Below are 18,449 nucleotides of genomic sequence, written 5' to 3'. Positions count from 1 at the left end.
CGCAACACCCGCAATAACATCTGCTAGATATGTGTATGTGACCAATCAGATTTGATAATAGCCAGTTGATGTGATAACAATCTTGTGAGTTGACAGATATACTTTCCCCCAAACCTTCACAATTAAATGTTAACTGCAAAGTAGGCTTAGCCTACCTGGCAAAAGTATATCACGAGTAAGTACATTCCTATCGATTATTTGTTATTTGCAAACTTTGCCATGAAATGAGCAGCAGCAGTACAGAACCTTCCCTAGACCAGCACACTAGGCAGAACACTGCGCAATTAAAGGGCCAGATGCTCAATTAAATCAAAATGTTAGTTTTCTTCCAGACCTAAAAATAATTGTTTTCTAATGTGATTAAAGCACTGATATCGACTCAGAATATATGATTTTGTTGTTTCTCTATGAACAATGGTCATTTTGAGAGTGAAAACCCCCCAAAATCTAAAACCAGGAAAAATACAACCGATAAAACACAATTTGGGAAAATAGAAAACATAATCACAGATTTTATAGGGCCCCCTTGGAGTTTTTTTATTAACCATTATTTTACCAGGTATATTGACAGAAAACATTGTGCACGACTTTCTCTTGTACACTAAGGACCCGGGGAAGTTGCAGGGGAGAGGAGAATGTGCCTATTTGAAAGCTAGAAAAAAATGAGTAGCTTGCTTCCTTTTTACCTTTATTTAACTCGTCAGTTAAAAACAATTTCTTATTTTCAATGACAGCCCAGGAACAGTGTGGTTAACTGTCTTGTTCAGAAGCAGAACAACAGATTTTTACCATGTCAGCTCAGGGATTTGATCTTGCAACCTTTCGGTTACTAGTCCAACGCTCTAACCACTAGGCCAACTGCCACCCCAAATGTAGCTCTCATGCTAGAAAATGTTGGAGACCCCTGATCTATACCATAGAACATAGCACAGTAATAACAAAACTTGCATGCATGGTTGTTCAGTCAGTAGACTAAAATCCCTTGTGGTTTTATTTTTTGTAAATACATGTTAATTCAAATTCAAGTTGCAGCTTGAATTTGTAAAATGAAAACTTTTGTTCATAAAATAATGTTCTGATAAACTATTTAAGCCCCTCAATCATGGTTTGATTGTATTTATGCACCTGAAATAAGCACACAAATATTGTCATTAGATGCTGAGTTAGATTTTTCAATATTGGATTGAATAATGATATGTTTCAAGACCCCTGTACCAACTGGCAAGGTACAATATGTGAGCTGTAGGTGTGTCTGTTCCATCACAGTATGTCTACCGCCTCCAACAAGAGCAGAAAATTAACAACTGGCAAATAGATTTTTTAGAACTTATGTAAGGATTACTTGCCCGAAGCAGTATATTATTTAAAGAGATAGACCACTCAAAATATATGTGGAAAATCATGTTAAGTTGTATTTTGAATTGACTATACCTTTAAAATTGTGTTGACCTGAGATTATATGAAACTAACATTACATGTTGTCTTGCTCTTCACCCTCAAGCAAGGTTTTACACTGATAGTTAAATGTCACATTAAACCACACACACAAAGAGAGATACAGGGTTTGTGTGTTAGGGGGAGCTCTGTTTACCATCTAAAGTGCTGACAGTTAGATTTGATTCACTAGTTCCTGCCCACAGAAAGCACTGGAGGGGCAGATACTGCTTTGTTTATCACTGTCCGTCTATTTTGGCTGCTGGTATTTTATTTTCTAAATTGATGGGCTGTTGCATAAAACAGCTTTCAGCCCATTTCACATGCACTCACATGCACACACGCCTACACATATTACATGATGCTGCCCCTGTTTGAACCCGGTGATCTCACCACCTCCGGGATTCTATAGAGGATAGGAGTGGGAGGTCACAGCCACACCCCCAACAAGCCCCATCTCCACCCATGGGTATTGTGTGTGTGTGTGTCTAAGAGGCGGGGGATAGAGATGGTAGCAGGTAGCAGCTTGTGTGTGTACGGAGGGGGAGGGGAGGGGAGGGGAGGGGGGGGTAGGTATGCTCTACAGTAAGCCCATGCTCTACAGTATATATAGGAGTGAGAGGTAGCAAAGAAAAGCAGATCTCCTGTTTTGTCCTTTATAATTCTTGATACTGACCCTGCTCTGCTGTAGCCATGACGACCATGCTGCTGAGCGCACTTGGAGCACTGCTCTGCTCCTTGGTTGTCACCGCTGAGGTCATGCCCCAAGGAGACTTCAATCTACAGGGGGTAAGAGAGAGAATGAAGAGAGGGATCAGAAATCAGCATTACATTGAAAATCAAATAACGAGGAACAAACTAGGGATTGTTATGGAGAAAAAAGAAACATTAGGAGAAAGAATACAGAAAGAAACCTGTGATGAAAACAAGATTCAAATGGAAGGGATGAACGAAATGTGGGAATTCTAGTGACACATTGTCAGGTATTCATATTGAGACAAGAGTTATTGAGATGTTCATTCATGAATGATTCTGGGCTATTTCAGTATCAGCCCTCGCAGATTTAAAGAACCACTGAACACACTGATTGGCACGTGGGTTTTTCTGTTGCTCATTAGAAAAATGAAGTTTCAGTCTTGGAGGTGTGTTTCCTGGCCGATTCCACATTTGGTTATTGATGTTTGTCCCCCATGAGACACTGTAGCCTATTTCACTTCCTCAAAATCCCCAGAGTGAACTAAATAGAAATAGAAATCAGTAATTAATTTATTTTGACGTTTTTGCCAAGGATGTTTTAGTTGTGCGGCTTTACATCTAAGGTGTTTAGTGCAGTATTTCTCAAGCAAAGAAATGCATGAGTTGTCTTATGTGAACAGTCGGAGCTGCTGAGCAGGTCTGTTTCACTGTCTATGCTATTAGATAGAGAGCAATCACCGCAGCTGTTCACCCCATGTTAGTGGAAAAATTGACATCCTCAAATCAAAACCCAACCTTCATTTACCCGTTGTGACGCACGGATGTTCCAAACTCCGTTTTAGACGAGACTGACTTTATCTCCATAATTATCCTATTTACACTTTGAAGTCAATGTTGATACTAGAATAACTTTCAGACTCATATTGATGGCACAGAGGCCGTTTTCACAGGGATCTGTTGCTTTTCAAAGGCAGCCGTTCTTTAAGGTTGATACTTTCTGTGACCCCTGCAGACAGGAATGAGGAGGTGATGTAATCTAATCAAGGCTGGTTTTTGCAGGTGGCAGGAAAGTGGTACGTGATTGGATTTGCCACTAATGCCCAGTGGTTCGTCAAACACAGGGCCGACATGAAGATGGGCACCACCATGCTGACACCAACTGCTGATGGAGACCTGGATATTGCATACACTAGCCGGAAGTAAGTAAGAGAGAGAGAGTGAGAGAAAGAGAGAGACATTGTGCTGATTCTGTATGAACTGTATTGTCTCTGTAGCGCTGATGGCTCCTGCTGGAGAATGAACCACCTGGCCAAGAAGACAAACCTTGCGGGGAAATTCATCTACAATAGCGAGCGCAAGTCTACAACCTATAAACACATACACACACAGTGCACTAATGGGCCTGTGTGTGATATTGTCAATTCAACTCCCTCTCGTCCCCTCTAGGCTGGAGTAATGAAAATGACATGCGTGTCGTTGACGTTAAGTATGACGAGTATGCTCTTATTCACACCAAGACCAAGGGTGTTTCAGCTGTGCTCACCAACCTGTATGGTACGATCCTTTCCACTCCTCTGCAAAATCCTATGACTCAGTCTCATTGTTTCACTATTCCTTTCCCCATCATTTGTTAGAAATCTTATATTACAAAATATTGCATCCTTCACAGTATATTTAGTCTGCCATGCACTACATGTGTTGTGTCTACAGCCCGTGGAACAGACCTGAGCCCTGACCTGCTGCAGAAGTTTAGGCAGTTCTCCCTGGACAAGGGCATTCAGCCTGAAAACATCGCCATCTTCCCCAAAAACGGTACATCCCATCTCTGTTTGTGAAGTGTGGTTAAGTTGGACAATATTTCTGGATAGAAGTGTGGAACATCTCAGACTTATCAACCGTCTTTTTTTCTACAGATGAGTGTCCCGGTGCGTAATTTCATCCATCTTCTTTACTTCCAAGGCGTGCTCCCTTGATCCTTCTGCATGGCTTTGCTACCTGATGGGTAGACCCATGGCCACTGTGGCAACCATGAATCATCTTTAGCTGCAGTGATCCATCAGACTACATCTTAACTTGCATCTGCATTACATACTGAAGCCCAGCGTAGCTGGTTAGGCAATCTTGTAACCTTAGTTTTTCACTTCCCTGATTGGTTCCAATAAAATACTGTCTAGTGCTTTTTCCGTTTGTCAGTCATTCTACTCTTCAGATAACTAGAATATGTTGGGTATTTAATACCTCTGATCCTAAGATGTGATGTTAGCTGCTTTAGAAGTCTGTGTTGATCAAATGTCATGTAAACCCAGCTCTAAAAGTAACCTTGGTGTACCATCATTCTATTGAAAATGTTATCCTACTTCTTGCAGTAATTAGGTAGCTGACAATTACACACATTTGTCAATTATTAAAAAGACAAACATGCAGGTAAAATATTATGCTTTTATATTTTTGTAGCTTTTTCAACAAATACGTCAAGTACATCCATAACACAGCTCTGATTCCTCCTGTTATATGTTTACATCTACACACTTTCTTTAAAAATGTGTACAAAACAATAATTTACCTCCTATAGAATTCTAGTTACACTGAATATTACAACAAAGTTCATGATGAAATAAATACAAAAACAAAAATGATCACAGGGGAAGGAACTGTCAAAGCCAGAGTACAAATATACCACCAGTCTTTACAAGTTGTATTTCTCCTCAGGGGACTAATGCCTCTCCCTGGCCACTGGCATAAGTAGATGTGTGTTTGGGTAAAGGAAGTATGTTGTGGTCATGAGTCTGTGGTACCAGATCTAGTGCAATCTAACTCTGAAGGCCTTGCTGGCGCTGCATCATATTTCAGGTGTCTGATAATAAAGCTTATTAGGGGTTAAATAATCTGTATGAAGATGGGTTTATGGGTTGGTTCTAAATGATACTGCTTACCTGTTAGATCCCCCCACCCCCATGGGATAAACAACCACATCTAGTATCTCATTTTGTGTAAAGAAGTGAATCAACTAAAAGAAACCACAGCTTTTACAATGGACATGGCTATTTGCTATGATGCAGTCAACTCCTTCTCCAGGCATTGTCCATGACCAGACAGACAGTTCTCCTCAAAACAACAAAGACATGATGACATGGAGATGTGGGGTCAGAGCACCAGGAAGCACAACACGCTATGAAAGTCCCGCCTACTTCCTAGTTCAAGTCCTGTTTTTTGAATGGGCATCAAGCTTGCATAATCAAATAAATGAAAATGTGGTTATTTAAGATATGTCAAATTATATTTGTACTCGTGGATTAATTTACTTATACCTGATGCCTTTAATAGGGTTTCCAATTGCATTTTAATGTTCCGTAAACAAAAACGTTCATAAAATCCATTGGATAAAGGTGAATTAATCCACAGATACAAATATGTGACATCATTTTTTTTATTTAAATGAGTACATGTTCATGAATTTGATGATTTAAGCTTGACGCCCATTCAAAAACAGTACGGGACTTGAACCAGGAAGTAGGCAGGACTTTCATAGGGTATAGATACATTTCTGTAATGTCTTAACTGACACATCCCTCACAACTGGCACTCAACCCCATACAAAACACATTCTCTCAGTGTCTCAGCATTCAAAGCATCAGGTATAATTCATGAGTTCATGATTACTGCATTCATAGTTCATTAAATATATTGGCAAGTGCTATTCGAATAATAGTTCATCTCGACCACTCTGCTCAGTGGACCTGCTTTTTCGCAGCAGGTGAATGTCCATTTCATTGTGTGAATACAAACAGCTTGTAGATTACATTTTGTCTTAGTTGTGTGTCAACAAGTAAAAGTAGGATTAAAAGTTGCTACTTTAGTAACTGGACTGTTGGCTGTGGAGTAAAAACTAACGTATGAATCTACAAAGACCTCAGACTCTTGCACATCCTACAATGCACACTTTCACCAGCAGGGGGACATGCAGACAAAGTGCAAGTCTGTACAGGGCTTTGTCACATGATTCCATAGGCCTTACCCAGGTATATGTACACTTATATTAATTTTCAGTTGCAGAAAAGTTAGCTTGAGTCTCTGGGGTTTATAATAACAGAAGATGTTCCATGTTAATGCAGCTAACAGACAGACACACATACACACCCTGAACAAAAATATAAACAACATGAAAAGTGTTGGTCCCATGTTTCATGAGCTCAAATAAAAGATCAAAGAAATGTTCCATACGTACAAAAAGCTTATTTCTCTCAAATTTTGTGCACAAATTTGTCAACATCCTTGTTCGTGAGCATTTCTCATTTGCAAAGATAATCCATCCACCTGCCAGTTGTGGCATATCAAGAAGCTGATTAAACAGCATGATCATTACACAGGTGCCCCTTGTGCTGGGGACAATAAAAGGCCACTCTAAAATGTGAAGTTTTGTCACACAACAGATGTCTCAAGTTTCGAGGGAGCATGCAATTAGCATGCTGACTGCAGGAATGTCCACCAGAGCTGTTGCCAGAAAAGAATGTTCAATTCTCTACCATAAGCTGTCTCCAACGTTGTTTTAAAGAATTTGGCAGTATGTCCAACTGGCCTCACAACCGTAGACCATGTGAATGGCGTCGTGTGGGCGGGTGGTTTGCAGATGTCAACATTGTGAACAGTGCCCCATGGTAATGGTATGGTATGGGCAGACATAAGCTACAGACAACGAACACCAAATTGCATTTTATCGATTGCAATTTGAATGCACAGAGATACCATGACGAGATCCGAAGGTGATGTGTCGCGCTGCATGAGACAAAATGGTGGTCTCACACCAGATACTGACTGGTTACCTGATCCATGCCCCTACCCTTAAGGTATCTGTGACCAACAGATGCATATTTGTATTCCCAGTTATGTGAAATACATAGATTAGGGCCTAATGAATTTATTTCAATTGACTGATTTCCTTATATAAACTTTAACTCAGTAAAATGTTTGAAATTGTTGCATTTATATTTTTGTTCAGTATACATACATACAATTTATTACGGTGTGGTAGTGGTTCCATTTGTGTTTTTGTTGTGGTATGAGGGGTAGTTTGTGCCAGCGTCACTCTGCCTGCACTAAGTCCTTGTGGTGGCGTGCGATATGCTGGCTCTTCTCCGAGGGCCTGCGGAAGCCTTTAGAGCAGATCTCACAGCGGTGGGGGTAGTCTTTTGTGTGGATGGAGATCACATGGCGCTTGAAGCCCGAGGCATCCCCAGAGCTGTAGTCACAGTACTGACACTGGTACACCCTTCTCTCCCTGGGCCCCTTGGCCATGCCCGCAGCACTAGAACTAGCACCAGGTACCAAAACCTGCTTCCTTGCCATCGGTGCACTGGCAGGGGAAGGCCCCAATAAGGTCCTTTTGGCCCCGTTCTTTTCAGGAGAGGCCTGTTGCTCCTTGGTGTGAACTGACAGGATATGGCGACTGAGCACAAAGGGGTCCGCGATCTTGAAGTTGCAGTGTCGGCACTGGTGCAGTTTCTTGGCACGGTGCGACGCAGAGTGCTTCTTCAGTTCAGACGGCCGATGGAAGCCTTTATCGCAGACGGCACATTTGTGGGGGTAGTCCTTGGTGTGCACCGATATGATGTGGCGCTTCAGGTCACTGGAGTTGGAGCTCTTGTGTTCACAGTGGGCACACAGGTGGGTTTTGGCCTCCTCGTGCGTCAGCCCGTGCTGCAGCAACTCCTCCTCCTCAGCAAATGTCTGGAAGCAGCGCTCACACTTGAAGGGCATCTCTTTGCTGTGCTTGGTCTTGACATGAGTCTTCAGGTTGGAGGAATCAGCCGACTTGTAGTCGCAGTAGAGGCAAGAGTAAGGCTTCTCGCCGGTGTGTGTGCGCATGTGTTTCTTCAGCTCGGAGGGGTGCCGGAAGCCCTTGCCACATTCCACACAGATGTGAGGGAAGCTCTTACTATGGACAGCCAGCAAGTGGCGGTTGAGCAGACCTTGTTCAGCCGTCTCGTAGTCACAGAACTTACACTTGTGCATCTTGTTGGCCTGTGAAGGCACCGGACTCTTGGGCTCACGGTGGTGGTGCTGCAGTCGATGTGAGAAGAGCGCCGCCTGCTGGTGGAACTCCTTGCCACACACCTCACACTCAAACAGACCCTTGCTGCTCAGTGTGTGCCCCTCCATGTGGTTATGAAGGCTTGCCTTCTTGTTGGTGGTGAAGTCACAGTCCGTGCACTGGTACTTTTTCCTGGTCAGGACATCTTGGTGGTGGTTTTTGGTGTGGCGCTTCAGGAAGCCTCGCGACTTGAACTTCTTGCCACAGAGCATGCAGGGGTATACGGTCAGAGGCTGGCCATATGGACCAATAATGATGGCTGGAATGGGAAACAGATACAAAACTCATGACTCCCAGATATCACATGATCTATATTCAGAAATGAAACGTGTGAAAACCTGTGCAGAGTGAGTTTGGCAATCAGCTGACTTTATAAATGACCCGCAGTTGCCCAGCCCATAGAATCAAAATGCAAAATGATTGGCACCCTTGATAAAGATGAGCAAAGACGACTGTATAAAATAACAATACGAATACTGAGCTATATTGTATGCGTAAAAATTTGGAAAATTCTGTTATTTTATACTAATACAATTGCTTAGAGAAAGAATTTGTTTAACAAATAAATCTCAAAACTACAATGCAATACTCCAGCACCCTCCCATTGGAGAATCTGGAGAGATTCTGTATGGAGGAATTGTCTAAGACCCATCCCAATATGTTCACCTATTTCATAAAACATTTTAGAAAAAGGCTCAGTGTCATTATCCTCACAAGGGAAGGGTGCTGGTATATTGAATACAGGTGTGGCAATATTTTTGACCCCTATCTTTTAGATGCATTTTGTTTATTAAGCAAAATCTCTTTCTCTGAGCAATTTCAACAAAAATAATTAGCAAACAATATTCATTACATTGTGTCCACATACTTTTGTATCTGCACATACACTACACGACCAGAAGTATGTGGACACCTGCTCGTCGAACATCTCATTCCAAAAATCATAGGCATTAATATGGAGTTGGTCCCCCCTATGCTGCTATAACAGCCTCCACTCTTCTGGGAAGGCTTTTCACTAGATGTTGGAACATTGCTGCAGAGACTTGATTCCATTGAGCCACAAGAGCATTAGTGAGGTCGGGCACGGATCTTGGGCGATTAGGCCCGGCTCGCAGTCAGCTTTCCAATTCATCCCAAAGGTGTTCGATGGGGTTGAGGTCAGGGCTCTATGCAAGCCAGTCAAGTTCTTCCACACAAACCATTTCCGCTTTGTGCACGGGGGCATTGTCATGCTGACACAGGAAAGGGCCTTCCCCAAACTCTTGCCACAAAGTTGGAAGCACAGAATCGTCTAGAATGTCATTGTATGCTGTAGCGTTAAGATTTCCCTTCACTAGAACTAAGGGGCCTAGCCTGAACCATGAAAAACAGCCTCAGACCATTATTCCTTCTCCACCAACCTTTACAGTTGGCACTATGCGATTCGGGCATGGTGAAGCGTGATTCATCACTCCAGACAACGCGTTTCCACTCCTTCAGAGAGTCCAATGGTCGGCGAGCTTTACACCACTCCAGCTGACACTTGGCATTGCGCACGGTGATCTTGGGCTTGTGTGTGGCTGCTCGGCCATGGAAACCCATTTCATGAAGCTCCCGATGAACAGGTATTGTGCTGACATTCCTTCCAGAGGCAGTTTGGAACTAGGTAGTAAGTGTTGCAACCGAGGACAGAAGATTTTTACACACTTCAGCACTCGGTGGTCCCGTTCTTTGAAGTTGTGTGGCCTATCACTTCGCGGCTGAGCCGTTGTTGTTCCTAGACGTTCCCACTTCACAATAACAGAACTTACAGTTGACTGGGGCAGCTCTAGCAGGGCAGTAATTTGACACACAGACTTGTTGGAACGGTTGCATCCTATGACGGTGCCATGTTGAAAGTCACCATGGTCTTCAGTAAGGCCATTCTACTGCAAATGTTAAGACTATGGAGATTGCATGGCTGTGTGCTCGATTTTATATACCCATCAGCAACGGGTATGGCTGAAATAGCCGAATCCACTAATTTGAAGGGATGTTCACATACTTTTGTATTAATTATTTGACAGTGTTATTTGCTCATTTTTATCATGGGTGCCAATCAATTTGGGACCTGACTGTAGTTCAGTCCCATCTGACAGCTAAATACCTGTCTGGACCTGGCGAGGCTCAGCCCTTGTTCTCTTATTCTTGTTCCGTTGCCTGCTGACCTTGTCCACTCCGTCTGACTCGTCAATGTGCAGCAGAGCACTGGCGGCACCGTTCCTGTTCTCACAGCTTTCACTGTCCTCAGAACCTGGAATCACATCGTAAACGTCGAATGCAAATGCACACCTTCTCTCAACACTGCTAGAGCAGCGATACGGCGCAGACTTTTTTCACATTTTGTTACATTACAGCCTTATTCTAAAATGTATTAAATTTCCCCCCCACCCCATCAATCTACACACAATACCAAAGCAAAAACATGGTTAGAATTTTTTGCAAATGTTTTAAAAATAAAACACTGAAATATCACATTTACATACAGCGCTGTGAAAAAGTATTTGCCCCTTTCCTGATTTCTTATTTTTTTGCACGTCACACTTAAATGTTTCAGATCAAACAAATTTTAATATTACAAAGATAACCCAAGTAAACACCAAATGCAGTTTAAGTGATCATTTTATTTATTAAGGGAAAAAAGCTAACCGAACCTTCATGGCCCTATGTGACAAAGTAATTGCCCCCCCGCCCCCTTGTTAAATCATGAATTTACTGTGGTTAATCACATTTTTTGAAAGCTGAGTTCAATTTCACTAGCCACACCCAGGCTTGATTACTGCCAGACCTGTTGAATCAAGAAAATAGAACCTGTCTGACAAAGTGAAGTAGGCCAAAATATCTCAAAAAGCAAGACATCATGCCGCGATCCAAAGAAATTCAGGAACAGATGAGAAACAAAGTAATTGACATCTATCAGTCTGGAAAGGGTTACAAATCCATTTCTAAAGCTTTGTGACTCCAGCGAACCACGGTGAGAGCCATTATCCACAAATTGAGAAAATTTGGAACGGTGGTGAACCTTCCCAGGAGTGGCCGGCCTACCAAAATTACCCCAAGAGTGCAGCGACGACTCATCCAAGAGGTCACAAAAGAACCCACAACAACATCTAAAGAAATGCAGGCCTCACTTGCCTCAGTTAAGGTCAGTGTTCATGACTCAACCATAAGAAAGAGACTGGCCAAAAATGGCATCCATGGCAGAGTTCCAAGGCGAAAACCACTGCTGACCAAAAACAACAAAGGCTCGTCTCACATTTGGCAAAAACATCTTGATGATCCCCAAGACTTTTGGGAAAATATTCTGTGGACTGACGAGAGAAAAGTTGAACTTTTTGGAAGGTGTGCGTCCCGTTACATCTGGCGTAAAAGTAACACAGCATTTCAGAAAAAGATCATTATACCAACAGTCAAATATGGTGGTGGTAGTGTAATGGTCTGGGGCTGCTTTAGGACCTGGACGACTTGCTGTGATTGATGGAACCATGAATTCTGCTATCTACCAAAACATCCTGAAGGAGAATGTCCGGCCATCAGTTCGTAACCTCAAGCTGAAGCGCACTTGGGTTCTGCAGCAGGACAATGATCCAAAACACACCAGCAAGTCCACCTCTGAACGGCTTAAAAAAACAAAATGAAGGTTTTGGAGTGGCCTAGTCAAAGTCCAGACTTGAATCCGATTGAGATGTTGTGGCGGTTCATGCTCAAACCCTCCCATGTGGCTGAATTAAAATAATTCTGCAAAGAAGAGTGGGCCAAAATTCCTCCACAGCGATGTGAAAGACTCATTGCCAGTTATCGCAAACGCTTGATTGCAGTTGTTGCTGCTGAGGGTGGTACAACCAGTTATTAGGTTTAGGGGGAAATTACTTTTTCAAATATGGCCATGAAGGTTCGGATAGCTTTTTTCCCCTTAAATAAAATCATCACTTAAAAACTGCATTTTGTGTTAACTTGGGTTATCTTTGTGTAATATTTAAATTTGTTTGATCTGAAACATTTAAGTGTGACAAATGTGCAAAAAAATAAGAAATCAGGAAGGGGGCAAATACTTTCACAGCACTGTACATATTCAGACACTTTACTCAGTACTTTGTTGAAACACCTTTGGTAGCAATTACAGCCTCGAGTCTTCTTGGGTATGACGCTACAAGCTTGGCACATCTGTATGTGGGGAGTTTCTCCCATTCTTCTCTGCAGATCCTCAAGCTCTGTCAGGTTGGATGGGGAGCGTCGCTGCACAGCTATTTTCAGGTCTCTCCAGGGATGTTTCATTGGGTTCAAGTCTGGGCTCTGGCTGGGCCACTCAAGCACATTCAGAGACTTATCCTGGTGCCACTCCTCCATTGTCTTAGCTGTGTACTTAGGGTTGTTGTCCTGTTGGAAGGTGAAACTTCACCCCAGTCTGAGGTCCTGAGCACTCTGGAACAGGTTTTATCAAATATCTCTGTACTTCGCTCCGTTCATCTTTCCCTCGATCCTAACTAGTCTCCCAGTCCCCGCCTCTGAAAAACATCTCCCTAGCATGATGCTGCCACCACCATGCTTCACCGTAGGGATGGTGCCAGGTTTCCTCCAGATTTGACGCTTGGCATTCAGGTTAAATAGTTCAATCTTGGCTTCATCAGACCAGAGAATCATGTGTCTCATGGACATAGTCCTTTATGTGTCTTTTTGCAAATTCCAAGCTGGCTGTCATGTGCATTTTACTGAGGAGTGGTTTCCATCTGGCTACTCTACCATAAAGGCCTGATTGGTGGAGTGCAGCAGAGATGGTTGTCCTTCTGGAAGGTTCTCCCATCACCACAGAGGAACTCTGGAGCTCTGTCAGAGTGACCATCGGGTTATTGGTCACCTCCCTGACCAAGGCCAGTTTGGCTGGGCAACCAGCTCTAGAAATAGTCTTGGTGGTTCCAAACTTCTTCCATTTAAGAATGATGGAGGCCACTGTGTTCTTGGGGACCTTCAATGCTGCAGATATTTTTTGGTACCCTTCCCCAGATCTGTGCCTCAACACAATCCTGTCTTGGAGCTCTACGGACAATTCCTTTGATATCATGGCTTTCTTTTTGCTCTAACATGCACTGTCAACTGTGTGCATTTCCAAATCATGTCCAATCAAATGAATTTACCACAGGTGTACTCCAATCAAGTTGTAGAAACATCTCAAGGACGATCAATGGAAACAGGATACATGAGCTCAATTTCGAGTCTCATAGCAAAGGGCCTGAATACTTATGTAAATAAGGTATTTCATTTTTTTTTTTTACACATTTGTAAAATGTTCTAAAAACCTGTTTTTGCTTTGTCATTATCGGGTATTGTGTGTAGATTGAGAATTTACAAATAATATTTAATCAATTTTACAATAAGGCTGTAACGTAACAAAACGGGAAGTGGTCTGAATAATTTCCAAATGCACTGTACTTATTACTACAGAGTACAGAAGAGCAACAAGACATTCTCTGCCCTGTTAAACGATACATTCTTATATAATAGTGTGTGTCACTGACCATAAGCGGCTGCCCAAGCCACAGGCATGAAGTCCTTACTGAGAGCCGTGCCGTCGTAAGACCGCTCATGGGTCACTGGCTCCTCACCCCCCACCACCACCTCCATGTAAACCTCATCAGATATCTTTGATGCACCTGCAGGAAAACACACTAGTTTTAACACAATCGTAAAACACACACACTCTCACACACACACACACACAGAATTTATTTCTTACCATGGTCCCCTTGGGACATGTACACCATCTTCTCTCGGAGCGTTCGGCCTGTAGAGTCCGTCAGTGCCACGTCCTCTGTTTCTCCTACGCAGACAACCACACAATGACTTAATACTCCTTAGTGATCAACTACCGTGGGTTATAGAATACCTCTTTCTAAGTGCATTGAACATGATTCAAATGTCTCCTTACCCAGGTCATCCTCCCCAGAGTCTGCCTTGAAGATATACACCTTGATCACCTCCTGGCCATCCTCGTCCTTCTCCACCTGGTCCTCCACGGCTCCCTCCACAGTCACCTCTGTACCGTCGTCTGACACCATCTTGCCTGCCTCATCCACTGGAGGGAGATGAAAAGAGAGCGAGTTAAGAGAGCCATTCACTACTGATCAGGTGACTGAGTGAGTGCTATTGATGTAGAACTGGAGAAGTGAAGCAGGATGGTACTCACAGGAGATCATGAGGTAGTCCCCACAGCCGTCTGTATCTTGCTCTGGGTCCAGTTCATCCTGGGCATGCCCGTCTGCCACCATCTCATCCTCAGGCATGTCCCCCATGGCAACGCCTTCGTCCTCCCCCTCCAGCGACATCACACATGTCTCCACAGCAACCTCCTCGTCCTCATCGCAGTGCACATACTCAGACACCACATCCTCAACAGCATCCTGGATCACCAGCTCCTCTGGAGCGAATCCATGCACCGCCATTCCCTCCCCCTCCCCCTCCGACACCAGGACCGTCTCCTGCAGCTCCACCACAAACTCCTCCCCTCCAGCACCACCCTCATCTGGAACACATCAACACAGGAACAGGTGGATATCTTCAGTGTTGGCCTACATAAACATATTGCAGAAGACATACAGTGCCTTCAGAAAGTATTCACACCCATTGACTTGTTCCAACATTTTGTTGTGTTACAGCTCAAATTTAAAATGGATTCAATTTAGATTTTTTTGTCACTGGCCTACCCACCCCATAATGTCAAAGTGGAATTATGCCATGGCTTGTGCAAGCCGGAACAGCTCATAGGGCAGGTTGATGTAGCTTGATGTACCCCCTGGACTGGACGTGAGTCTATTGCAGGACCTTACCCCAATCTATCTCCTTAATGCTGAGTGCCAAGCAGAGACGCATCAGGTCGCATTTTTACAGTCTTTGGTCGAGCAGTGAATTTCAAACACAGATTCAACCACAAAGACCAGGGAGATTTTCCAATGCCTCACAAAGGGCACCTATTGGTAGATGGGTAAAAATAAAAGCAGACATTGAATATCCCTTTGAGCATGGTGAAGTTATTCATTACACTTTGGATGGTGTATCAACACCCAGTCACCACAAAAACACAGGCATCCTTCCTAAATCAGTTGCTGGAGAGGAAGGAAACCACTCAGGGATTTCACTGAGGCAACGGTGACTTTAAAATAGTTACTGCAAAAAAGTGGCAAAGCAATTTACTTTCTGTCCTGAATACAAAGTGTTGTGTTTGGGGGAAAAAACAATACAACACAGTACTGAGTACCACTCTTCATATAGTGGTGGCTGCATTATGTTATGGGTATGCTTGTAGTCGTTAAGGACTGGGGAGTTTTTCCAGGATAAAAAATAAACTGAATGGAGCTAAGCACAGGCAAAATCCTAGAGGAAAACTTGGTTCAGTCTGCTTTCCACCAGACACTGGGAGATGAATTCACCTTTCAGCAAGACAATAACCTAAAACACAAGGCCAAATCTACACTGGAGTTGCTTACTAAGAAGACAGTGAATGTTCCGGAGTGGCCGAACTACAGTTTTGACTTAAATCTGCTTGAAAATCTATGGCAAGACTTGAAAATGGTTGTCTAGCAATGATCATCCACCAATTTGACAGAGCTGGAAAATTTTTGAAGAGAATAATGGGCAAATATTGTACAATCCAGGTGTGCAAAGCTCTTTGAGACTTAACCAGATAGACCCACAGCTGTAATCACCGCCAAAGGTGGTTCTATCATGTTTTGACTCAGGGGTGTGAATACTTATGTAAATAAGATTATTTCTGTATTTCCTTTTCAAGAAATGTGCAGAAATTTATAAAAACATGTTTCACTGTGTCATTATGGGGTATTGTGTGTAGATGGGAGAAAAAATATATATATTTCATCCATTTTGAATTCAGGTTGTAACAACAAAATGTGGAATGAGTCAAGAGGTATGAATACTTTCATAAGGCACTGTATGCATGCACTCTTACAAAGAAAATAGCTTTAAAAAGCTTTTAAGAAAAGCTTTACTTTTGTGCAGAACAAAGAAAAGTACAGGGACATACTTGAATGCTCAGTGAAACGTAGCTATTACCTGATCCATGGAGAATGATTTTAGGATCCTGGGAATGGAGTGCAAGCCTTGTCTCATCCTCATCCATTGTCCTTACACCTCATTTGTCACTGCAGCACTGGAGGCAAGAATTGACCAGTCAAATCAGTCACATAGGCCTAATGGCCAACCCAAAATATTAGTCTACCATATTCAAATCCTAAATCTCACTCAAACAAGAAATACATCTCGTTACAATGTAACAGTTATCATTATGCCCATGTGTTTCCCCTCCTGTGAAATGTAGTCATGTCCTAATCTTTCTGGATATCAATTATATTGGTCTGCATTTTATTTGGTGGTAATCTTCTAAACTATTTTAGCTATATTACTTGGCCAACTGCCTAAACCAAAAATAGGAAGGGTATAGGCAGCTATGTGATTAGGTTTATTTAAGCTATGATAGTAATGATAAAATCATTATTTTGTTGTAATGTGCTTTGACGTCACGAGAGATGTTTTCAGCCATGCAAATACTATCTATCGATCTTCATCCTCATAGTCATGCAAAGTGAAAAAATATATGCGGTTACTCGCCGAAATGCACCGAGACATAAACAAAAGGTTTGAGCGACGCAGCACAGTTGTCATCCAATTCCCCCACGGTCAAATCTGACAGCAGTGGTCTGGCACACAACAGTGTGGGAGCGCGAGACAAGCAGTGATGCTTCATGATACTCACCGGAGGACACGCACAATTAGATCAACAGACTCAAACCTTTAACTATAGCCTAAATGGGAACAAATTCAGTACAAAAATGGCGCTTGCTGTAAATTACCTAGGTATTTACGCAAAAAGACAACATTTAAAGACAAAAGGTCTGCAAGCAAACAAAATTAGAATTTCACAAAAGTATCTGGCGGTCGTAGTAAAATGGTTACATAACATCAAAGATTAGACTCTAGCTAAATGTGGTCGTTTAAGTTCTTTAAAAAAAAAGTGAAAGGCAGCTTTGAGCTAGCTAACGTCAATGGAAACATGACAGCTGACCCAACCCACACATCCGTGCGATAGTAAACATAAGTGCATAGCTAGGTTAGCAAGTTCGCGAGCCACTTGAAAGGTTTATTGATAAGTATGGCGGCTAGCCTGCCTAGCTAAAGCATATTTCCTTCAGTGTTTTCAAAAACAGATGTGCGCCATTTTGTTGGAGATCCCTGGACAAACATTTTACCCACTGGCGTTATTAATGCAGAACAAAAATAATCTCTACAATATCATATTTGAACATGGTAACTATACTGTTAAACTTTGTGGGGGGTATCTGGCTAATAGCAGACTATAATGTTACCGATGTTATGAAAAATCCACTCGCGGATTTTCTAGGCCGTAATTATGGCCTATTGTGGCCGGGGCCCAAATAAGCAAAGGCCCAACCCCTCGTACGCTTCTCCACTTTTCAGATAGAAACATAGAATAATGCACATGCAATCACAAATGTAAAGCATTTCCTATGCTCCGTGCACATAAAAAAAAAAAAAGCGCAAGATAACTTGCTTACCAGATTGTGTAGTACAGGTTGGCCTCTCGATTTCCAGGCCGTCCGGTTTCCCCAGACTCGGGCAGGATTCAATCGGGAGTTTGTGCTAGCTGGGCGGGCCGCTGAGGCGCAGGGAGGGAGGGGCCGAGACTTTCGAAGCTCCACTGATAATCGCTACAGCCCCCAGCTCCGCCAGCACCAAGGCCGCCGTCAGCACTCACGTCACAGCCCGAAAGTCGTAGGAAAATGCGGAAGAAGTCTGGACACCCAACTGCTGGTAGTTATAGACAGGCCACGATCAGGGGCACAGCAATTGTGCTCCACTATGAAGATTTTACATCGCGACTGTTTTCTTTGCATACCCTTTGAAAGCCTGGTATAGTGAGCTTAGTTTATTCATGTATGTCGCTAAAAATCATGAACAAACTGCGATGATGTTCGACATTTACTCCTACTACCATTAGCCAGATGCAATTATCTAATCCTATTGGTTAATCATGTTACTACCCGCTTTACAGGTTAATTTGACAGCTACAGATTTGCCAGTGATTGACCACTTCTACTTCTTGATCAAAATCATTTGACACATGGTATTTTCTTTATTCTTAAAGTTGTTATCCATTGATGATCTTCTCTCATGCCTGCAATTTGAG

At 42.8% G+C, this 18,449-nt stretch overlaps 2 protein-coding genes across 2 annotated transcripts; one reads left to right on the top strand and one right to left on the bottom strand.

Annotated features, from left to right (window-relative positions):
- Positions 1 to 2,127: 2,127 nt before the first annotated feature.
- LOC120056622 (lipocalin-like) lies at positions 2,128 to 4,224 on the top strand. Its single transcript, XM_039004823.1, has 6 exons — positions 2,128 to 2,223; positions 3,190 to 3,329; positions 3,405 to 3,484; positions 3,577 to 3,684; positions 3,841 to 3,942; positions 4,044 to 4,224. Exons 1-6 carry the CDS (start codon positions 2,128 to 2,130, stop codon positions 4,061 to 4,063), a joined length of 546 nt encoding a protein of 181 aa, XP_038860751.1. The 3' UTR covers positions 4,064 to 4,224.
- Positions 4,225 to 7,040: 2,816 nt separating this feature from the next.
- Positions 7,041 to 18,133, bottom strand: LOC120057294 (zinc finger Y-chromosomal protein 1-like). Its single transcript, XM_039005861.1, has 8 exons — positions 17,818 to 18,133; positions 16,298 to 16,394; positions 14,418 to 14,753; positions 14,160 to 14,306; positions 13,968 to 14,051; positions 13,750 to 13,884; positions 10,344 to 10,490; positions 7,041 to 8,477 (listed from the first exon to the last, which is right to left on the bottom strand). Exons 2-8 carry the CDS (start codon positions 16,362 to 16,364, stop codon positions 7,210 to 7,212), a joined length of 2,184 nt encoding a protein of 727 aa, XP_038861789.1. The 5' UTR covers positions 16,365 to 16,394; positions 17,818 to 18,133; the 3' UTR covers positions 7,041 to 7,209.
- Between the last annotated feature and the right edge of the window lie 316 nt (positions 18,134 to 18,449).

Source organism: Salvelinus namaycush, chromosome 12, assembly GCF_016432855.1.
Source record: "Salvelinus namaycush isolate Seneca chromosome 12, SaNama_1.0, whole genome shotgun sequence".
NCBI classification, from domain to species: Eukaryota; Metazoa; Chordata; class Actinopteri; order Salmoniformes; family Salmonidae; genus Salvelinus; species Salvelinus namaycush.
The sequence above is the reverse complement of the archived record's forward strand: the minus strand, read 5'-3'. Positions and strand labels throughout refer to the sequence as shown.